Source organism: Perca flavescens, chromosome 8 (assembly GCF_004354835.1).
Source record: "Perca flavescens isolate YP-PL-M2 chromosome 8, PFLA_1.0, whole genome shotgun sequence".
Taxonomy (NCBI): Eukaryota; Metazoa; Chordata; class Actinopteri; order Perciformes; family Percidae; genus Perca; species Perca flavescens.
Genome location: NC_041338.1, coordinates 20,065,826 through 20,090,368, shown reverse-complemented (window position 1 = coordinate 20,090,368; position 24,543 = coordinate 20,065,826). Strand labels below are relative to the sequence as shown.

The 24,543-nt window shown below is 42.3% G+C and overlaps 1 protein-coding gene across 2 annotated transcripts in view; it reads left to right on the top strand.

The window, feature by feature from the left end:
* reln (reelin) overlaps positions 1 to 24,543 on the top strand; it is a 106,289-nt gene that overhangs the window by 1,840 nt on the left and 79,906 nt on the right. Inside the window, exon 1 of one of the 2 annotated variants that reach the window (XM_028584834.1) lies at positions 3,175 to 3,733. The exons of the other annotated variant lie outside the window; for it this stretch is intronic. Within the exon in view, the coding sequence (XP_028440635.1) occupies positions 3,481 to 3,733 (253 nt within the window). The 5' untranslated portion in view covers positions 3,175 to 3,480. Of the gene's footprint in view, positions 1 to 3,174; positions 3,734 to 24,543 lie in introns of those variants that run through there. 2 annotated transcript variants of the gene reach the window in all.

Here is a 24,543-nt window from a genome sequence, read left to right as displayed (position 1 = left end):
TTATTTAGCCCTCTGATGTTGTGTTGTCCCATGGGCAACAGAAGCAGCAGGGGTGAGTATTACCGTGGACTCTATTTGAAGAAAATAATTTCTCTTTGAGCAACTGTTTACGTTTTTGGAAGATGTCCATGAAAAATTCTGAAGAACTAAAACTCAAACACATGATCTCATCAGGCAATATTGTAAGTACTCAGTGGAGACTGAATTGTGAAAGACTAAGGAGAGAACTGAGCAGGAATTGATTGGAGAAAGGAGGTGCAATTTTTTGTTTTGTTTTAGGCCTGACAGAATAGCAAGTATTTAGTTTTCTTCAAAGTCAGGCTGTAAGTAACTGTATTTACAGTTTTTTTCAAATGCTAGACGACAGTGGGCACAACTGGAGTCACATGTGCAAAACTCTAACTACAGTCTGCACAGCAGCAGTTCATGTGGACCAAACTCTAGTTTGTTTCTCATTGCTTGAACACAGTTTTCAAAACTCTACACACTTATCCCATGACTTTAACCACAACTTGCAGAACACTGTAGATTTACAGCACTTTGTTCAAATGCTAACACACTGCTGTCAAAACTGTTAACCACACATTCAAAACAGAATAGATTTCAGTCTGGTGCCTATCAAACACTGCTGATTGCAATTTTAGCCGAAAGCCTAAGCAAGTGTCTTGTTTTAGACTAGTTAGTGAACATATACGGTATTTATACAGAGAAAGCTCAGAAAGCCTTTTTTTTGTATACAAACACCAAATAAGAATGAAACAATTATACACTGTACTGTTTGAGAGAAACAGGTAAAAGAGCAAAGATACCAATATGTACAGGTAAGATGTCTGAGGTTATGTACACAGATATAAAAAAAAGTGAAAAACACTATATCTTTACAATTGTAAAACTGTGTTCTTACTGTTTTTCAGAAAGTAATGGAGGTGAAAGCAATAGAAACACCACATTCATTTGTATTTAGAGATGATGCAGACATCCAATGTGATGAAGAAAACTTGCCACATGATGCTGGAGAGAGGCAGTAGTAGTCACACTATTCTTTGGTACTGTTACGTATGTACCTTTAGTTTTTTTTCCCCCAGTAATTCCATAAATTACTAGAGACAAAATACTTTATTGAAGAAAACTGCTGATTTTCATTCCTTCTTGTTTACCTTATGTAAAAATTGGTATGCTATACAATCTATATTTTTTCCTTAAATAAACTGTTGAGTAGTGTCAAGTCACTCAAATTGTTCAAACTGTAAAGATGAGAAAGTTTGTAATTTCTGTATTGGTGTTTGATGCTAGTGTTTTTACTCTCAGTGTGTTCTGAGTGACAGTGTGTGTTATCTCAGTGAGGCTTGTGCAGAGTGTTTGGCTGCACTGAGCCTGTTTTGAGTGAGTTAAGAGTTGTGTTGCTTTGAATGAGTTTTGCAAGTGATGTGAACTGTTTAGCTCATGTGACTGTTGGTAGTGCAGACTGTAGTTTGAGTTTTGCACGTGGCTCCAGTTGTGCCCACTGTCGTTTAGCAATCGGAAAAAACTGTAAAGAATTTCAATCAGACTGGCCACCGTAATAAAAAGTCAGACTAAAGCTTTTTAAAGTTGCATAATATTTCCCTTTTTGTCCAGCCTTCTTGGGTGTCTGGACTGCTATGTGGATACACATGCTGAGTCAAGCAGCTCTGGGTGCAGCAGCTGGCCTGGCAGGTGAATGACTTAACAAAAATGTTAACCATTCTAAATAACAAAGCAGAGAGAAACACAAGAAATAGGCAGAGATACAGTATGGTACACATGCATTTTGCTCATGTATGTATCTTCATGTTCATCCTTGAATGTGCAGATGTGCAATTGTGTGTGTGTGTGTGTGTGTGTGTGTTTCAGGGTTTAGACTGTGAATGCATTTGGCCATGCCGTCCTGGCTGTGAGCTCCTGCTGTGGGTCAGTCAGGCTGTTTGGACATGAAGTGGATGTGAGTGTGTGTGCCGCTTGCTGGCCTGGGAGTGTTTATGTCTGTAATAGGCACTTAACCACACCAACCCAGCAGGCAGCTAAAGAGAAACCAGAGGAGACGGTCAATGGTGTTAACAGCAAGTTCTTTAAGTTCCTCTCTTTAAAGTGATAATTTATTTAATGTGGTTTCTCTGCAGAACCACATTATATAGCAGACCTTGTCGGCTGAGAGAATATTCAAGGGGGTGGTGGGGGGGATATAGTGTATCACTTACAGAACAAGAGATGGATGAGAGAGAGACATGGAGGGAGGGTGCATAGCTTAAAAGTGTGAGGATTGAGATTTATGTTGTTTGTATTTATGCTGGGATGAAAAAGGAGAGAGCGAAATGTGTGTGTGTGTGGGGGGGGGGTACAGGGTGTTAGAGAAATACTTATCCATCATTTGGTGAGCTGGAGCAGAAGCTGGTGGGGGAGAAGGGAGAAAAAGCAGCATTATGGCTGGTGTCTGCATCGTCGTGGTGGGTTAATCTAGAACAGAGAGGCAGCACACGCTGCTCTGACAGGGAGAAAAAAGTTGGAGAATCATGTGGAAAGGGAGATTCTGATGGAAAACCCATGAAAAAAAGCAACAGTAGAGAAGAAGAAAAACAAATCTGAGTGCTTCTGAGGACGAGAGGAGAAACGGAGAGGTAAAGGGTTGGAAAAAGGGAGATCGAAAGAGGGGAGGCGGACTAAGTGGGAGAGCAGCAGTGAGACACAGGGAAGAAGAGGGAGGTGAAGAGAGCGGAAGAGGGAGGGAGAAAGGAGGTGTGATAGTGGGTCGGAGAGGAGGAGACAATCTGGTGGACGGGCAAAAAGACAAAGGAAATAGAAGAGAGTGAAAGAGATATGTCAGTGGGCTAGTTAGGGATGAAGAAACTAACATATGCATAGAGATAAGACAGCCAAGGTCTCAGGAGAGGGATACAAGAGTGCAATGTGGAGTAACATTGTGGTTTAGGGAGAGGTAAAGGGAAGGAGAGAAGAGAGGGGGAGGAAGAGATTAAGGAAAAAGGCAGAGTGATAGACTGGCAGAGAAGAGGGAGGAGAGAAGAGCTGGATGAGAGAGAGGAGGGAGGCCGTCTCGTAGAGCGTATACAGCACGCGTGGAGCTGGTGTTAGAGCGAAAGAGAGGGAGGGAGGGTGGGAGGAGAAAGGGAAACAGAGGGAGGGGGTGAGGTATTTAAACGCCAGAGCAGGACAGCACAGGCGAAGCTCTGAACTCCCCCAGAGTGAAGGTAGGACAGGGAGAGGAAGCAGAAGAACAGAGCTCTACAGTTTTCCTGACGGCCAAGCCCACACACTCACACACATAAATATTGCACATACAAACACACGCACCAACTCTCATACACGCACTTTTGGACTTTCGACTGATTTGTGGACTCCAAAGGCTGTCCTCTGGAACTCTACCTGTGCCTTCCTCGCTCCCACTCATCACTCTCCTCAACTCTTCACCCACCGTCACTCCCTCAGTCCCTCGCTTGGTGAGGGCAGATGGCCATGGCGCGGGCCTCTCTCGGGGGTGCCTTAGGCTGTGCCCTGCTGGCCCTAGTCTTGGCGAGCAGCAGCATGGATTTCGGGGCGCCCCCTGCAAGCTTCTACCCTCGTTTTAACCCCTTCTTCTTCCTGTGCACCCACCACGGGGAGCTGGAGGGAGCTGGGGTGGCAGAAGGTGGGGGAGAGGTGCTACTCACCCTCCAAATTACAGGCAACCCCATTGCCTACACCCCTGGACAGGAGTACCAAGGTGAGCACACCCCCTACGGTGTCCTCTTTTTCTTTTTGCTACATGTTGAAGAGAATGGAATCTATTGTTAAAGCAAATTGTTCATATCAGTGTTTAATCACATACAAAAATGAAATGTGTCAATTTGATCTGATTGTAAATTTCACTTCGTGAAAATACAATGCATTTGTATTATTTTAAAGTAGTTTACCTCTTGTAAAAAAAATTCATTTGTAATTGTAGATGTTTTCTTGATGCATATACGTCGCTGACGTGCTAAAATTGTTATTATGCATAAAATACATTTCACATTTAAAGATATAAAAACAACTTCATGATCACACGTGTGTACAGTGAATACATTTTACTTTAGGTGTTTTGCTTTGCACATGAGGTACGGCTGCGGTGTGTGCATATGGGAGTGTGCAGTTTGTGTGGGGTGGCTGTTGTTGGAAACCAGCATTTATGTAACTAATAAGTAGTGATGCTGAGTGGGACTCCTGTTCAGTGCAGTAAGCAGCCTTGGTGTTTTACTGAGCTGATCCTGATGCTCTATGTGTAGGTGGTGTCTCCACAGGACTAAAAAGCGAGATCCCTCCAACTGAATGAGAGAGAGAGAGAGAGAGAGAGAGAGAGAGAGAGAGAGAGAGAGAGAGAGTGTGTGCAAAAACTGCAAGTGCAAATGGACAAGCAGAGCACCATAGAAAGCTCTGACTGATAGAAATAAAGACTTAGAAATCAGTAAACCATGCGTTGCATGTAAGAGGAGACAGATTAATGTCCCCTTTCCCACACTGATGTGCTGGCACCTGGTACTGGAAAAATGATCTCCTCTGACCTCCCAAACTGTTTCATCATTGCTCAGTCACTCTCTCTCGCCACTCACTTAACACTGGGGACAGTGACCCACACAGGCCACCACAGACAGAGTAAGGTCACATTCCTATGCAGCTATCTTCTTCTCTAAGAGTTAAATATATACACATTTGACGCATATTACTGATTATATCTCACTTCCTAAATTTACACACATTGCGTGTACATTGCCCATATATGTCTTTGTTGTATTTTACCTAATTTGATATGGCCAACAATGGATTAATTACAATGTACTTGTAAACCTCTTGATTTCAAAAAGGATATGTGCAGCAGAGTTTGTGTAATTGTATATAGAAAGAAAAGGACATGAGACGGACAGGAAAACAGAGGAGGAAAGGAGAGGAGTCTGGAAGAAGCAGTATTATCCTCTGTCTGAAAACAACAGCCCGGATCAACCCTTCAGTCAAGCACCTTTTAACTGGGGCCGGGATTGTAGGGAGAGCGGGTGGGAAGAGATTTGAATAACTAGCTGGTGGATGGGAGGGATAGAGCGCACAGAGAGGTTTAGATAATTAGCATTAGAAATGTGGTGGACTGGGAGGAGGGAGAGATTTAAATAGGGCCATGGCTGGGATCGGATGGAGTAGGGGGAGATTTAAATGACGATGAGAGGATTGAGCAGATAAGATACCAGCAGCGGGGCTTGCACGAAAGAATGACATGGTTCCAAGCTGCTCACTCATTTTCTCCGTCCCATGTTTTGGCACATGATGGCACCTCATTGTTAAATTTCTGGGGTCTTGACTGAGTTTGGGGATTGAAGGATAGATGGCAAGTAAGCAAGTAAAATGTGGCTGGCTGTGTGCTTAGTTGTGCAATCAGTAGTTTCTGTCTCTCATCCACCTTTCTCTCATCTTCTCAAACATTGATGGTTACATCAATCTTTACATGTTCTTACCACAGTCACTGCTAGGCCCACTGTGGCAGGAATTCTGTGTTTTGAGGGCTATATATACAGGTATGTATACAGGTGTTAGATAGGGTGGAAATGTATCTGCCTGCTCTGCTGAAAGCAGAATGAGAGAAAAAGATAGAAATAGAAAAATAGTAAATCCCATCTTCTGGTGGTGAGAAGGAAAGGGCAGCGGAAGTGCTCGTGCCATTTTTTGTCTTCTGCGAAAGAGCTTTTGTATTTTTGCACGCTTCTTTTATTTGGTTTGATCTCAATAGTTTTTTTCTCATTGTTATGTGCTCTCTGGGCTTTAGTTTTGGATTACATTTGGTTTAATCTTCTAAAAGCAACGTGTGATCTAACCACTGAAAGAGCTGCATGTGGAAATGGTGGGCGGAAAGCATTAGAGATGCTGGCCGTGTGGTTGTTGAAGGGCTGTAGAAAAGAAAACTGAAGAAAGAGCGTGAAGGAAAAAGGTTGTTAGTGGAGTACTGGAAAGTATGAAAAAAAGAAGAGATAGATGACCCCTTATAAAAGAGACAGGAGGAGAAAGACTCAAAGAACCACCTCGGTATTTAGTCAGGGCCAGAGGAAGATTCTGTGTGGCCGATTTGTTGTACAGTAATTGGGTTTCTGACCTGACCTCACTGCCTCTCGTTTTTCTGTTGCTTTTGAGTGATACGACCATGTGTGGGCAACGTAATTTGTGAGTGTGTGTGTGTGTGTGTGTGTTATAGATGAGATTACTGTGTTTAGCTATCCGAATGAAATGACCAAGAGAGGTTGCGCTACTCTCTATGTGAAATGTTTGAGAGGGTGGGTGTATTGGCAGGGTCATAGTGGACAAAATGAAAACAGAAATACTGTAAAGACACTCTGAACTGCTGGGAACGAGGGGAAATTAAAAGATGTGTATGCTTGCATTCAGACTCTAGGGTCAATCCTTGTACCAGATAAATAGAGACCAAATGTCACACACACTCACAGAGTGCCCACATATAGCCTTATCTTTCAGAAGAGAGAGAGCAGCAAAAAGAAGTAAGGTCACACTGGGATTTAGGCCTGCCCTCTAAATAATCAAACAACCCTTTTCAACCACTTTTGCTCCACAGGCAGCAGTTCTTTATTTCAGTAATGTCAAAGCATTTTTTGGTCTCCGACTCTTTTAACGGCTGTGGGAATGCAAGTTGTTCTCCATATAGCAACCGCATGTTGATAGGAAGCAACATCAGAGCACAAAACCCAGAGCCCCAATTCTAAACACAGTCAATCAGAGAGAGCTGGTTTTCTTTCTTGTTGTTTCTTGCCTTCTCTTTTGTTGTAAACATTACGCATTCAGTTTCACAGATTAACTACAGCGTTCAAGAAGGGATGGTAACAGAGAAGTGGGAGGAAACAGGAAAAGGCTAAAATCCTCCAAACAGACTGTTTTAGTATCAGAAAACATTGTCTTTCCAGTAAAGAACATTCAAATCATGATCAGAGGGGACATCAATCTACTGTGTTATGCGGTATGATTAAAAAGCACAATTGAAAAGATTGGTGAGGGAATGGAATGGCAGTGTGGTGCCTCTGCAACTAAGTAAAGCATAGCTGGAAAAATGGAGGTGCATAAGCAGAAATTGGGCCAGTGAGATTGACTGAGTGCCTTTGTGTTTTGAGGAATTTGTACCATTTTTTTTTCTTTAGATTTCATCCTCGTTTGTAATGATGCATGTGCACTTAAATTGTGTGATTAAAACTACAGTTGTGATTATCACGCCAGCGGTTTCAAGCACACTGCATGTTTGTTTGTATAGAACACGCTGTGCAGTGCTAGTGGTGTCAGTCTGTCGATTTTATGTTTATGGTATTTGAAAAGCTTGACTAAGTGCTTGTATTCACAGTATGCTATTTGCATATAGTGTACAGTTGTTGTGTGTGTTTCAATATGCAGGGTTGTTGATGTCAGTGTAAAGCACTGAATGAGCCACTCACACAAGCCACTGCTGAGGCATGCAGGTTCAGGTAGGCAATGTGGCTCTCCCTCTCACTATATTCATTGTTCCTACACACTATTGAAAGCCAAACAATATTCAATGGGCTTCAGTCAGTGTGTCTCTACCACACTGCCACAATAGAAAAACAGGAGGAGAAACAGTGGTGTGAGGGAAAGTGACAGAGGGTAAAACAAGAGAGCTGCTTAGAGTACTAGTTGACAGTACAGGCTGAAATGGCCATTGCTAATCTGTCAATGGTCTCTACAGCAGTCCGTGTTCCATGGACCTTTTCATGTGCAAATGATTGAAGAGGCCCGAGAAACAATCAACATTTCAAGGAGATTTGGACGGTGCCACTAAATGACATTCTTAATGGGAACTTGGAGATAAATTCATCCCCACAAAATGCCATCAGCTCTTCCCATGATAACCTATCAGATTAGACATTGGGAATTACTTCAGCAGCTCTCCTGCCAACCACCACAAACAACTCATTGTGCCTTGTAAACGGAAAGAGGCCATTATCTATCTGCAAAGTTGATTACTTGTCGTGGTTGTGGGAGTTTTTTCTGGGAGTGTGCTGTTGACCGATGTCTGTAGAACAACAAGTCAGTCATGTTGTCAGTGAAGGTCACAGACACAAGGCCCCGTGAGGCTGTAGGAAAGCAGATATTATCTTAACCATAAACCAAGTCATATCAGTAAAGGCACAGCGAGACGCCATGGAAACACAGGGCCCATCTTTAAGTCATCACAAACTCACAGTCGTCTTTGTCTTTAGACTGAATGCCAAAATGGCATCAATCTGCTGTAATTTCAGTAGCCTGTTGGATGCCATCATCACCTTCTGCAGCACTTAACCTCTGGGGACCCCTAAGGGTCTGCTTTCTGACCTCTGACCACTTATTGTCAGTGCTGCATTGCTTGGAGCTCTGTTCCTATGGCGTGATTAGATTTGGCTGGTGTTCCTACTTTTCCTGTCCACCAGTCTAGTGCTCATAATGTCTCTATTTAGCTTAACTTTAGCATTTCATATTTATCTATTTAAAAGACCAAGAAAACTCTTAAGTATTTCTTACGGTACAGCAGGCATTGGTCAGTGAACCATCAAAAGACTGGCCTAGTTTTCATGCAGACATCTGGTTTAGGGGAACAGGGACACTGAAAAAGAAGGTAAGAGTGAGGAAAGAGTACAGAGTATAGGGGCTAAAAAAGAAAGATAAAGCAACATGCAGATAGCACTAGAATTTTTTTTTTTAACTTTCAAATGGTCCAAACCCGTGCATTCATTAGCTTCCCAGCTCTTCAGCATCTCTGCCTCCTGCTGCTTTGTCTGAATAGGTCACTTCACTGAGTAGAGAGAAGTGTGTCAAGTGTATTACTGTTTGTATGGGCTTGCTGGGTGTGTTTGGGTGTTCTGTCTTTGTGGACATTGAATGATGAACAATTTAAAGAGCATTGTATTCACCGAGATATGCCAGTTTCTTTTATATGAAGGAGCAGATGGGCAAGAAATGAGAATGGATATTCATTGGGAATCTAGCCTTTGTCACACATGCATGCTTGGCCGTGCACACAGCACTCAGCTCGTAGTGGGTGATCCATCATGACATAGAGACAGGTCAGATGTTACGCTGGCTAAACACAAATGTCCTGATCAGCAGGCTATTACAATTCTTTGTGTCGATGTTACAACAGGATATAACATGATAACATGAACAGAAGGTTCCTATTTTCCTCCTGTCAGGTGCTAAATGGCTGTATCACAGGAACATGCTCTAGCTATTATTACATACTGTACTAATACTACAACAAACTTGCAGTGACATACACATATTTGTCTCTGCCTTTGTATTTTCTCATAAAGAAGCAGTGAGCTGCAGCAGCTCTGGAGCATTTGAAGCAGAGATAGTTGAGATGGCCCAGATGCCACCTATACGCTACATTTGTGGAAAGTTGATTTACTGCATCAGAGCACGGAGAATCGCCTCAGATAACAGTGACATTGTTAGCCTTTGCCAGGCTGGTGCCAGAGTGATGCCAGCATGGTGCCAGGTGTGGTAGAAAGGGCTAAAAATGAAGACAGTGAGTGAATCCCTGCCAGGCAGAGGTGTGTGCCTGTGCCAGTCTTATCTGGGCAAGCGTCACAGAGCTCTTACGTTTTTTATTTTCAATTTCCTCAGCAACACATTTCCAGCCAAAATATGAAAGCTCTTAACAAGCAAATGTGAGTTGTGTTTTCAGTAACTTTCATGAGTAGGCAGATGAGTGGGCATAAGTATTTTCAGGATGTTGGAGTGTGTGCTTACCTTTTGGGGATTTGCCTGATTTGGAGTGCCTCTCTGTTGATAATACAAACTGGGTGTGCAGATGCTAGGCTCCTGCTGTCCTAGTATGTACTTACTTGTTTGCTGTGTTTCCCTTGTTTCCTTTTCTGGTATCTGGAGGTTTTAAGTTTTAGACAGCAGAAGCACCAACAAAGATTCCACTTCTGGCACATAGACTGTAAAAATAATGGATAAAGCTTCTGGGTCTGAAAAATAAAGCCAATGCGGAAGTGCCTGGAACTGCATTCTATCTCATTTCCAGCAGTGGCCAACTCCATTGGTTGCAAAAAAAAAGCCTGGGAAAAGGACCATACTTCTCACTTGATTTATTACCTTAATAAACATTTTCGTAATGAGTTTATTATATGGTCAACCGTAAACAACACTGGCTTGGCCGCGTCACCCCCCCACCCCCCAACCAAGCTCCACCCTCTCATCAAAAATCGTTGCATCCGGTTGCAAAAAACCAAGATGGTGACACCCGTATCGCCAAATTCGCTCTATGGTGCTTTAAGCCCCCCAACGTCACCTTCCAGGCACATAACCTTAACTCTAACCCTAACCATAACCATAACCATTGCCTAATCCTAGTAGGAGACGTTGGGGGCTTAAAACACAGATAAACGCCAAATTTGAGGCTTCAAAACGGCAGTCCACAAACCAATAGGTGACTTCATGGATGCTAGGTCCACTATTTTTACAGTCTATGTCCTGGCACAACTTTAGCCACATGTAAACCACCCAAAATATTGTGACAGTATGAGTTTTCCACACCTGAAGCATAAAGCATTTGTAAGTAAGTTAGTAAGTAAAATTTATTTGTATAACACATTTCACAGATAAAAATCTCAAAGTGCTTCACAACAAATGGATGGATACACAACATTTATACGTTACAGTACATAAACAAAATAAGCAGAAAACCACATAAAACTGGCATAACCACACTATGGTCTAATTTGGTAGCATTCTTGTTGGTAACTTACTTACATATTGTTGCTGAATATTAAGGGTGATGAGGAATTCGGAATTTTAGTCATTTCTATAGTGAGAAACAGAACACCAGCTTACAGAGCCCACACAACATACTCTACACCCTGAGGATGAATCCCAACTGCACTGTTTTTACTGCCTAATTTAAAAAAAAAAATAAAAACACACAAGGGAAACAACCTTCTACAGTCTATTTCAATTATTTTATATTGGCACATTACAGTTTCCCCCCTTTTCCCTGCCTCTTTGATGTTTACTTTCAACTTACAAACAGGTTGTAAACATAATTACAAAGTTAATTTTCATCACAGAAAGCCCAAAAACCAGGTCTACATATAATATTAAGGGCTCTGTGTGTCTATGCAAACTCATGCTAATGTCCTCATCCCAATCTACCTCATAACAATGGACCAGTGTTCATTCTCCTTAAGGAGTACCAAGTGGCTCTAAGCTGGATTTTGAAAAGTGATGGGTCCTTTTTTAAACCTTTCTTCCCTCCTCCCTATCCTTGGTACTGGACGTGTTGTTCTCATGGGGTGGTTTCCCAGCCGCTGTTGATTAGCGTGTCAGCTTTGCCGATGGCCTCTTCCTTTTAGAGAATGGAGCTCCTGTTGGAGGATTGTGTACCTCCTCCTCCTTCTTCTCCTCCTCTTGCTCTGGATCCTCCTCCTGGCGGCTTCATTGAGAGAGCTGTAATCCCTGCTTGGGGGGCAGTGTGTCGTCTGTGCTGATAGCATTCAGAGGGCCTTGTAGCGCTCCAATGGACCCACTACAGAGGAGGCGGCATGGTGCAACTGGCTGGGTGCTGGGCACATGGCGCGTGGCACAGGCGGATTAGCCTCAGCTCCCCCATTCAGCTCCAGCCTCCTTCAAACAGCCAGGCCCATTCTGCCCACAGAGACACGGCAGGCTGTCAGAGGCAGATTATACATCCGCGCACATGCACAAACTCACACATATTGCTGCCGAAAGTGACAGCATGGGTGAGGGGCTTAGTGTTTACAGGGCCCATGAAAATACTTCATTCCTATAATGCTCTGTCGTGAAATCCCACATATCAAACCTCATGCCCCCAGCCAACACAGGTCTACGTGTCATCAGTGAGCTCTGACTCAGGATTAGAACATCCACAGAGTTTCTTCCAGTTGACCAAAATAAAGATTAGTACATTTATCTTGCTTTTGGATTTATCAGGAAGATTTCTGAATGGCAAGCTTAACTTTGCCTTTCACATGTCGTCAATAAGTAAAAAATGTCCTTTCCTGCCAAGCAGGACCCAGATGAGCAGCATGTCTTGTGGCCCATTCAGACGGAAAATAGCAATCCTTGTCAGGGAGTCTGTGGAGACTGACTGTGTCCATCCAATGTAAAGGACAGTGTTCCTCTCTCTTTGACGACTTCTGTCCTTGGCTTCTTTTTAATAAAAAATGAACATGTAGCTGGGAACGTGTCTGTCATCTGCCGCTAACTGCACACTTTCACAGGGACCAAGAATATAAATTGATCCCACCTCAGCATTTACCTCTGGACTCCCTGTCAGTCATGCCAGTGGCAATAGATAGAACAGTCTATTTCTTTTTTTATTCCATCCGTTTTGATCTCTCAGTGAAATTGCCAGGATACAGTGTTTAAGATAAATCACATGTGAAGGGAGAGTATATATCAGGGAAATACCTGTATACTCAAACTTTTATTTAGATTAAGTAGTTATCAGGAGTAGCAAACAGTAATAAAGAAAACCTAAAGCTAGTATACCTCTAATAAGCTACTGGGACATTTGTGGCCAGTTGCAGTTGACTGTACTTGGGGCAAAGCAAGAACATCACAACGTCTTTGTCAGTCACTCAGCACATTTGTTCATGTGTACACAGCACTTTGTCTTGACAGCAGGAGGATACAGAGTGATAGAGTCATTGAGTGATCCTTGCTATCAAGTGAAGGCCGAGGTCTGAGGTGGAGGTTGAGGCAGAAAAAAGGTGGGGGTGAGAGAAGGGTGATGGAGGGAGCGTGACAGCGTTAATTACAGCAATGAGTGCATTCTTACCAAGCTGAGCTGGTGTGATTAAGACTGGATGTCAAGGGAAATGCTCCTCATTGATCCACTGGCAGTAGAGACCATCTAGTTTGCAACCAGCTTGTTAATTAGAAATCAATCTTTTCCCTCCGCTCTATAAAGCCCCCACCTCCACACCACTGTGTCACTCTCCTTCCACTCAAACATTCATACCCAAAAGCAATGGAGGCACATCAGACTTTGACTAATGTCAGTACTTTTTCACTTAGTTGGCCATAATCTGTGGTTTTCACGCCAAGAAAGAGCAGGGAGCGGAGAGCAAAATAGTGAGGCACAATATCCTGCCTTCCTCTCCAGCTCCCAGGACGTCTTTCAGTTCTGTAAAGAATTTGCCAAACTCTAGGATTGCTTCGAGATTGAGGACTGAATTCAAATTTACTTGCTGAATAGAAGTTATCATGTTGTCTTTCAACTAGTACTACTGTCAGCCCATGAAGATGGCTAAGAGGAGGGCAGGTGCACCTAGTGCTAACATAATCACTTATTCTCTTTCATCTCATAAACTTTAAAAACAGGGATGGAAATTCAGCATAACAAAAAGCAGGACTGTATGAAAATAAGTAGCTCCAAGACACTGACATTTATTTACTTTGGTCTATTTGTTTTCTTGTACGTAAGGAGAGATGTATGTTGTGTGTCACCAAAAACAGCCCATCTCAATTAAAACAATAATGGACTAGATTTTCTCTATATTTTGACTCCAGTACAGGTGGGCAGGCTTTCAAGCTGTTTTCTGATGTACTGTACTAATGTATGTCAGCTCTGCAGTGGCTACAAATTAATCTATGGTTTTGGCCACTTGATTCTTAGCATATAGTATATAAAATTGCATGAAATAGCAAATTAACTTTATGCTAAAACAACTACAATTTGAAACAGCTCAAATGTTGGATGGTTATTCTTTTTCAGGAGAATGGTACGTTGTAGAAAAGACAACATTGAGAAGGAAGAACGCTCGATTGTGGTCTTGGTCTACACAGAAAGTGATTAAAGCCAGCCAAATTTTGTTGTGCTTTTGATTTGTAATGGACTTCATTAAATGATGAAGATTGAGATATTGGTTTCAGAAGTGATCAACAGTTCAAAGAGTGAAAAACAACCTTTTATTTTTAAAAGTTTTGTCTTCCTTCCATGGATCTATCACATTGCTTCTTTTATTGATGTAATAGCATACACACTGGATTATGGTGATTTGGTGTTCACTCATATATTAGGATATTGGATATGATGGCCTGTGGCACAAATGTCTAAAATGGAGATTGCATGGAGAACTTTGTTGCTTTAAATTCTTAGCACCTTGGCTATTGTGCTGCAGACCTCCAGCTATTAGGTTAGTGCAGCTGGCATTGGCCAATTAAGATTGTTTAATCAGTTTGTTCTGCATTTTTATTATTGTTAACTTAAGAATAGGGATGTCCTGATCACGACGCAAGTATTGGATCAGAGCTGATATGAGCAATTTTTAACTAATCAGGGATCAGCATTCACCCTGATTACCTTACTCCGATCATTTACATCAGCCTGTAGTGATCGCTGCCTTTGATCACACACGCCCTGCGCCACAGACACACTGCCAGCCTACCTAGATGCAGGCACTTTCAAACCAAGATGGCGCATGGCAATTCACCATTGTCTGTCCAGAGTGCCTCATAGCTTGCCAGCCCTTGGCAACGAGTAAAAAAGTCCGTCTTTCTTAGTCATCCGTTTTACAGAAACGGATTACTCCACCAGGAACCCACACTTTCAGGCTGTTATTCTCTGGAGCCGACATCGGAGTTTAACACAAGAAGAAAATCAAAGATTGACCATTAAGCACAAGAGGCGTCACTAAGTTTAGTTTTCGTTGTCCAGCTGGGCAACATGGCATCATGACTTTGCGTAAATATACACGCCACTTTCATAAAGCAAAATGTTGTGTTATTGTACTCATTTTCAGCTATCCACGTGTATGCCTACGCTGTATACAGCTGATGTAAACATACCCACCACGTGGCCTCGCCACGTTGCGTGTTATCGCGAGAACGCAAAGTACTATTGCGAGAACAACATCACACGCCTGTTAAAAAAAAATAAATAAATGGTTGGGTTTAGGAAAAGAACACAGGGAAAGGCTTTAGTAACAAAACAGTGACAAAAACACGGAAAATAACGACAAAAACACGCTTAGGAAAACAATAAATGGTTGGGTTTAGGAAAGAAACATTGGGTAAGGCTTATTAAAAAAAAATATTTTCGCAGGATGCGAACCCAGCTCTCCCAGGTGAAAGTCCTGTGTTTTACCCATCCGCCACCCCAATCTACCTCCTTCCCCTGTTCCTTTATACTACTCGCTACGGCGGAAATTGACTCGCAATGTAGGTCAATGGCGGCCGATTTGCGTTGATATACACGCAAAAATGCGATTATGCGTCTTGATTACACGCAAAAACAGAATACAAATTGGCATGTCATACATACGCCAATTCATGAGATCAGTCTGATCTGGGGACTGTTTATGTTTTGGGGAGGGGTTGCTGGGATCCTACAAACCTAAAGTTGAGAAAAGACTAATTTTCTGCACTAAGTTAAACGTATTAAGCTTAAGACATATTTCAGTTACTTTGTTTGCTAAGTTATTTTTGTAAACAAAAAAACGGTGTGCAGCTCTAATATCTGAGCAAATACAAGTATCGGATCGGGACTCGGTATGGGCAGATATTCAATATATAAAAGAATCGGAGTCCAAAAAAGCTGATTGCAACATCCCTAGTTAAGAAGTATACTGATCCCCTCTCTGTTTGCCATGTTAAATACTTTGACTTCTGTGGCCAGGTAGGTCAAACTGGACTGAAAAGTTGTCACTTTTGCTGACATGATCTTTTGTCCCTCGGCCTTGCTCAGACAGATGTCTTCCGGTCATGGCTCCCTCAGTTGTGAAGCAGTTTGGGGTGGGCTGCTGGGGTTTCTGGGAGTCGGGAGGTGGGGGACAGACCAGCTGTGGAAAGGGGATGAAGGTCACTTAGGCTAAGTAGCCTGGTGTCCCTGAGAGGGACGTAGCAGACACTGGGGTTATATAGACTGTGGTTGACTGCTTGGCCCTCATTACCTCCTTCCTGTTTCCTGTCAGGGCAGCTCCCGATGGAGCAGGTGAGATGGAAAGGGAGTTATGCAACAGTGTTGGTCCATGTCCAATGTCTGAATTTGTCTATGTGTACTTTCACAGCTGGCCTGCTCGTTGGCTCTGTGTGTTTGAGTGTGTGTTTCTGTGCAAGTGCATGTGATAATGATGTGTCTCTTTAAACGTGTGGATGGAAATGTTTAGTGTCATTGAGCTTGCCATAGATTAAAAAAAAAAAAATACATATTCAGTCTTATAGTGTGTGTTTGTGGGTGTGTGTTGTGCGTCTCTGCCCTGTGTAAGGCATTGTGGTTTGGGTCTTACCCCGGTTTTTGAGGCTGACTGGGCTTTTAGTGTTTTCCTACATTCCTACATTTTGTCTCGGGAAGGCAAAGCTATACGCAGTGACTTTCCTCTGTATGTAACCTGCGTTAGTTCAAATTAAAATTGTTTATGTTCTCATGTTAATCACCTTGGCTTTTAATTGTGCATTAGCATGTTCCTATGCAATGTTTATATATTTGTATTCGTATAAGTAAAGGAAGGTGCTTTGCTTGTCAGGGCTGGATGGCTGAAGCCTTTTCTCTGTCTGCAGAACACATGGTGATGATCATAAAGGACAGCTCACTCTCCAGTCCTGGCAGTCACCAAGCGACAGAGGGAAAGAATCACAGTGTTCCTGAACCTTATTACCATGTAACCCTTTACAGCAACCACCAATTATGCATTTAATGCTGAATGATATTCCCTTTATGCTGAATGTTTTGTACATCTTATGCTTTATAAGATGTCTTTAATGAGTTTTTATGCAGGATTCTGTTGCTCTCTGCTTCAGGATCTCGGATCTTTTCTTATCCAGTTGTCTTTTGGTCTTATACTGTATATACAGTACCGTCTTACCCTTTCTTCTCTCATTCTATCAAGATTTCATCCAGACTGATGAAGACAAGGTCCATATAACAGAACTGTAGCTTATCAAAACCAATTTAGAGTCTCATAGCAGAGATCGGTACCTACATAGATGGGATCTGCGTGCTGTATGAGGCCTCTGTACAATGAACCAATGAATAATGTTAAAAGCCAAGAGAGATGATTTGCTATCAAAGCCACTCACAGGTGAAGAGAATAGCCTTTGAGTTGTCACAATGTGATATGCTTCTTCTGAACATGCAATGTTCAGTTAGAAACTATGAAGAACTGTTCTGTCATTGCTGATTTGGTCTTGCTGATTAGTGGAGTGGGGTTGTATCTTCCTTGCAATCAAATGTATATACATTTATAGTACATTGTGTGCATTGTAGATTACCTGCAGATTATATGCAAATTATGCTATCCCAGAATTCATAACAAAAGGAAAGAAAAAGCATAAAAATGACTATACTCTGCAGTATGGATATCACGAGAATGGTACTTTGCTACCAAGTTGGTACCAACATTCTTAAAACGTGACGGTACTTGTTTTTCTGCAGTAGCGAAGGTACTGCTGGTAACGAAGGTACCAAAGTTGCAATTCTCCCGGAACTGATGTGGGCAGCATATACGCATTTGCGTTTTATTGAAATAGTTTGCATTCGATGCGGATGACAACGGACATATAATTGGTGCTCTGAAGCCGGTGTGCAAACGATGCCATCGTTCATTTCACACAAAGTGAGGAAACACCTTGAATTTGGCGAAGGTGAGTGAGTTTCAAGTCAAATTAACATCATATACAAACTGTAAAACGTCTAATTCTTACTCTGGAACACAGGCCCTATATGTTTGTTTGAGGCAGCTGGCATTGTTACTGTGAAACCAACTAACTTTATGCTCCATGTATTGTTTGCAATAGCCATTTATTTGTAAACGATGCTAACGCATTGCAACGTTATTAAATACAATGGGCTACCATGCATCGCCATTCAGCCTGTGTCCTGTCCTGTCAGTAAATATGGCCTAATGTCACTGGATTTAATAATTAATGAAATGTTAATGGTTTTAATACATCTTTTCGGCCTGCCACCATGTCAGTGAATTTAAACTAATGTTTGCATTCAGAGTATAAGGTGTGTGCCTGTTTATGAGTGCACCTTAGCAACTGTGGCCTCCACTGTTTTATTAGTCATTGTCAGACACTGGGCCCTATTTTAAGGATGTAAGCGCACGGCGTGAAGCACATGGCGCAGGTGCGTTTAGGGCGTGTCCAAATCCACTTTTGCTAGTTTGACGGTGGAAAAAAGGGTCCGTGTGCCGGGCGCATGGTTTAAAAGGGTTGTACTTGTACTTGTCGTGTCTTCATTAATTCATAGGTGTTTTTTGGGCGTAACATGCAATAAACCAATCAGAGTGTCATCTCCCATTTCATTTAAAAGCCAGGCACATTTGTACCTTTGCGCATTGCTATTATGATGGTGGATTTGCACCGTAATATTTTTATTTGTAATCTTTTGCATGTTTCCCTGTGTGTGTGTGTAACAAGCATAGTGTGCGCGCGCTATGCATAAGCCTAGGTGCGTTTTACTAATTTGCTGTTAAAATAACGATGAAATACTGCACTATTGACTTTAGACCAGGTTTTTGTTGGTAAATGGCGTGATCACTTCCGGCTGCCTCAAGATAGCAATACGCCAAGAATTCACCTGAACACACCTCCCTGTAACGCCCCATAGGCGCAAAGATGGGCGCAGCTGCAGTTGCTATTTAAACGACGCGGGCGCTGGACGGGAAATTGACAGTTACGTCGGTCTTAAACTAGCAAAGACACTTGCGTCGGGCTTTGTGCTGTGCTGCGCCGGGTGCAAGATAGGGCCCACTATGCCAGTATCAGCCAGAGGAGGATGTCCACTAGGAGAGTACGGTGGTAAAAGTTGATCTTTTTTGTAATTGTTTGTGATTTTGTAATTCAATTCAATCCCAATTCAATTTTATTTATAGTATCAAATCATAACAAGAGTTATCTCAAGACACTTTATAGATAGATTAGGTCTAGACCACACTCTATAATATACAAAGACTCAACAATTCCAGTAATTCCCCCAAGAGCAAGCGACAGTGGCGAGGAAAAAAGAATTGATTTGTTTTGTAATAGTTTAATTTGATTTATTATTTGAAGGCTACATGCCGCTATTGTTGTGTTTTTATAATGTTCAACTGTTTAAATATTTATTATATATCTTTTGTAATTGTTTTTTTATTATGTGACAGTGACTGTTGACACTATTGTTGTGTTTTTTATGATGTTCAAATGTTTAAATAAATGATTTAATCTTTAAGTATTGTTATTTTTTTTATTTATTTTTTACACAGCATGGTATCGACTTTGGTACTTTTTGTGGTATCGGTACAGACTACTAGATTTTTAGTATTGTGACATCCCTACTCTTCTTTTTGTGTAGAATAACTTAAACACCTATGCTTGCTCGTGTTCAAGCATGTGACTTACAGGCTCACATGAATTTAAACAGACCCACACATACATTGCATGGTATGAGAGCAGCACAATGAAGTGTGATTCTGAAGCAGATTTTGTGTGAGGAACAGGATGTTTGTGACAGAACTGCCTCTTCACTCATGTTTTTCTCTACGACTGTTGCAGGTGTGAAGCCAAGTTAGGCAGGCAAGAAGGCTTCAACTCCCCTACTTGGTTAACAGAATAGAACCTTGACAGAGCAAATTGGACCAAGAACAAGAATAGGCTACACATAATAATCTCTGGCAGTGATCATGAAAGGACCTGTAAACTGGTCCCAAGAGATGAATTGCTTTCATGCAAAAAATGTTGGAGATGTTGCCGTTAAGCAGACCTGTAGAAGCTCAGTGGCTGATAGGTTGTCTGTGATCTAGTGTTTCACAGCAGCAGATGGCAGTGCCAGCAGGCCAGGATGGTGCCAGAAGGTTACGCAATGGAATGATGCCTCTAAGACCTGACTGGAACACCACATGACACATATATGTGCAGAAACACACTTCCCACACAATCATCTGAAAATGTAGAGAGACATTCATACTTACGAGATTCAGTTTGTCTGTATCTTCTTGAACTTGTGGCTAGTTTAAAGGACCAGTATTTAACTTCCTTATCAGAGGAATTAGCAGCATATCCTTCATGGTGTCATGCTCAGGTGACTGACAGTTTGAACCATTTCAGGAAGCTCAGAGTGAAGTGACACCCCGACATTGGCATGGCCACGGAAACAGATGGAACTAAAGCTTCCCCATGGTCTGGCCTCCATTTCCTGGTCCTCTCTGGGGCACGTGTGTGTCTGCCAGTGGGATATGGGTCAGATGGTCGGCTATCTTTATCCAGATTGTTGCCAGGAAAACCTCCATCCATTTGGAAACAAAAAGGGCGTCCTCCTGGTTCACTTGGGGAAAAAGTGGTTTCATTGATAATACTTTCTGTTACAGTATCTCTTTTGCAGTATCTTATATTCTGTCTGTGGTATAAGTAGGTGCTACCAAATAAAATATGGTCAGAACCTCCTTGTGGAGCCATGTCTTTCCAGTCTTTTCTAAATGTTTTTCCATAACTTGTTTAAGTAAAGTAAAGGTTATGAATGTGGGTGTGGTGACGACTGCTGAGCATACCTGCCAACACTCCAGTTTTTCCCGTGTTTCTCCCGTTTTTTAGCCCTATCTCCCGGACCTCTCCCGGTTTGTTATTTCTCCCGGGAAACTCCTGTAATTTGCATGGCCAAAACTCCTTTATAAATAATCGGACCAATATTTGTCTAATGTTGACCAGTTGCCAGATCTTGTATGAAATGCATCCTATTCACACAATCCACACACCATATACAATTCTCAATCCGTTTGTCACCTCAACCTGGCAACCCAGTTGTGCAATTGATCTCAGCGCAAGCTTCGCGGAAAATTCAGAGTCAGACCCAAAGCGAGACGATAAAAATGGCAGGTAAAGGCGGTGTTCCCGCAGAGAAATGGAAATATAGCTGTAAATTTCAACAGTGTTGGGTACAACAATTTACATGCATCTTACCTAGTCATATCGACAAACTCCACAAATGACATTACCCAGCACATTAAAACACACTGGCAGAAGAGGCACATAAGGGCACACAGGCGATTTCATCTTTCATCACGAAAGGCTGCACAGTACACTTAACAGTAAGAGCAGAAAGGAGCTGTTCAGGCCATGCCAGCCATTCGGGGACTTAAATGCATGTGGACTAGGCTGCGACGTAAATCAGGTCTTCTCTCAGAGCTCCCACACTTCCCGCTCCCGCCATGTCCCTCGCTCTGCTGTTTTCTAAGAATGAGCTCATGCCACCAAGCGTTGCCAACCACAGTGCCGACCATGCTTAGCTGTACCTAAAGGAGACATTGTCATTGCTGTTAGGATGCCACTGGGCCCTATTTTCATGTCTTAAATATGATTGTTGACCCAGCATACAGTCAGCTATACTTTAGTTAGTTCTTCACTGTTTAATAGACCTGCTTCTTGTTCGAGAAATCAGCCAAAACCATCTAGCAATCATGGCTACTCCCTCACTTCCTGTACAATAAATAAATAAAGAAACAACCTGAAAATGCCTTCATTTCTAAAGGCAACTGGACACCTCTTTGGGACTAGTGTAAAACCGTAGTCTAGTATCTTATACATTTTTAAACATCTATTCCCTGTCTTCCTCCAGTACCTTGTTTGTACCAGGGTGTACCATGCTTTTACAGCATTCGGGATGTGGTGATGCATTCAGGTAATACCAGGAACTAATGCAATCCTGTTGTTCTTGATTGCCACGTGGTCAGAAGAACTTTTGGAACTCCTTGCTGAAATCTTAATAAAAAAAATTAAAACAAAGAGTTGGGAGGGACAAAAAAAAATAAAATAGCATACTGTTCTGCACATGGATAAACTTTTTTCAATTTACTGGCAATTATTTGTGATATTATTTTTGCTTAGTAGATTGTCCCAGATGATTCATTTTCTGATAACTGAGAGACTTGTAAGCAAAGCATGTGTGTTGTGTTGCGTTGTGTGCCGGTTGTGTTGTGCCTTAACATTACTCGTAGTGGATCCAGAGAAGTGAAGAAAGCCCCAGGCCCATCAATAGTTGAGTAGGAGCACGGTTGTGTGTGTCTGTAATGAGGCATACCACACTGCATCATCAATATTACATGCCGGCTTAGGGCCGAGGGATGTGCTCTGTGGTGTGTTCAAGTATAAAGTATGAGCGTGTGCACGTGGGTGTGAGTGCTATGCATAAAGTGTAATGAGCGTTTTTTGCAAGACCTAAGGTGCACTTGCAACTACAGACTCAAGACTTGTCCAGGAGCATGTAGAGGTCCTGATGTGGAGTTTAAGTGGGAGGGAGGGATCAAGAGCCTGTAGGTCAGGAGCCAAGGTGAACCTGACTGCTAGAGACAGCTCTGGCTCTTCCAACATATCATGAACAGCTGCATATGTGTGCATGTGTAATCATGATTCGTAAACCAGAGATTCTGCATCATATCTACAATACCACAGACACATACAGGCCTGCAATGGCCTGCAATGTAGTTTTTATTTTTATCTCAAAATCTCTTTCTTACCCTCATGTTTCATAGACAAGTTATTAGCCTATTTTAAGTCTTATGGTAGGAAAACCCTCCAATTTAGTCCAGATGTTTAGATGAACTGTGCTAGCCTAACACCTGATTCGTTTGCACATAAACAAATCACACACAGTGTGCGTACACACATGCTTGCACACGCAAAACCTTCTAATGTGTTGGATGAGAGTGTTGGTAATAAAGTTCACCCCCATTACCTTCTCATCCCCCTCGGCCAAGTGAACAGTACTCAGAAATGAAGTATGGACAAGAATTTTAAAGGCTATCATCAAAGTTTGCCAGCCTCCTCCTTTAGATCTGTGTGTGTGTGTGTGTGTGTGTGTGTGTGTGTGTGTGTGTGTGTGTGTGTGTGAGAGAGAAACACCCCCACAAGTGATCTGATTGGCTCATCAGTCTGTTGCGTTCCACAGGCGAGGGAGCGAGGGGTGTTAGAGTCCTGTCTAAATAATTTAGATCTTTCATTTGTATTGATCAGGTAGCGCTGCTCTCTGTGGGCCACTCCACTACCACCTATCACTCAATCCTTCTTCGCACCTGTTCTGGTTTTTCGATAGTAACCTTGTGCCCCTAGCTTTGCTTCCCCTCCACTCTTTCTCCCCCACAACCTCCACATCAAACACAGTGCAGGCACACTGCTGCAAGGGAGCAGAAAATGCATGAGAAATGAGTAGATGGAAAAAATGGAAGAGAGAGCATTTCTTACCATGATTCCTGAAACGGGAGTGAGGATGAGGGAGAGAGGCTGGAAGAAAGGTGTAAGCGGTGGATAAAATCTTTTGTGTGTGTGTGTGTATAACTTGGATGCAAATGTCTGTGGAGAGTAATGGAGTGTGTGTTACCTTGGTGAAGCAGGTCAATGGAACTGCGGAAATGAGCGTATTGTGTACACGGAGGCTGGTGAAGCTTTGTCCGACTTGCATTATACCCAGTCCATTACTTCATTAAATACTGCATCATGACATGGCCTTGGATCAATACAACATCATGTAAACACTGATAACCTGTCTCACTACACTCTGGAATGGATTTGTTCAATATGTAATGTATTCTGGGAAGCACAAATAGCAAAATGAGGAGCACATATATGCGCAGCATAAACATGGTAATTGCTTGAGAGTATATGAATGAGAAGGCCTTCCCCCTGCATTCTGTTGGTATTGCAGTGTGAAAAGGTACACTGAGCAACATGGATTGAATATGATTATGTTTCTGTTGCCAAGCAAAATATGTCTTTCTCACAATACAGCTTCTTGTACACACTGTATGCTGATAGAATTTGGCAGTGCTCACAGCTGACAAGTAAAAGGAATACAGATAAATGATTTGTTGCTTACAGTGTTATTAGAGCGTTTAGTTTCATTCAGTTTTTAGTAGAAGATTGAAACAAAAAACATAGACTACATGGTTTTATTAAAGCAAGTGTCGACTATATGCCTGGATCCTGTCGCTTTTAAAAAAAACTGTAACAAGTAAATGATTTACTGTTGTATGCCGTAGTGGAGCAGAGAGCATGTTAAATACAGCATTAGTGCTATAGCTGGATTTCTGTGTAAAAACCACAACAGGAGAAGAGAGGAGGAAATGTCTGGATATCATAAGGAGAGATGTGGGATGAATTATTGAGGCTTGAGACGGAAAGGGGGAGAGATGGGTTATACTGGGCTCTGAGAACAGGGTGTAGCACATCCAATACTGTACACGCAGACAGATGCAGAACACACATTCAGACACACACAAACGCTGGGCGCATTGTCTGAGCTTGTGTAAATGGAGTCACCCAGACAGACAGGCAGGGAGACTGGGCCACACAAGAGTCTGCTCTGCCCAGATTCCCACATTGAAAACCAAGCCCAGAAGAATGAACGCCCTGAGACCAAACCGAAATGTTGCTATTCTTACAAAAAACACACCAACACCGCTGATGTCTCCTCCTTTTCCCATCCACTTTCCCCCCAAAAGCAGGGGGATTCCAGGGTGAGGAGATAACAATGCCTTCATCTTTCCCCACTGCAAAGGATTGTTTTCCTCAAAGTGTAAAAGT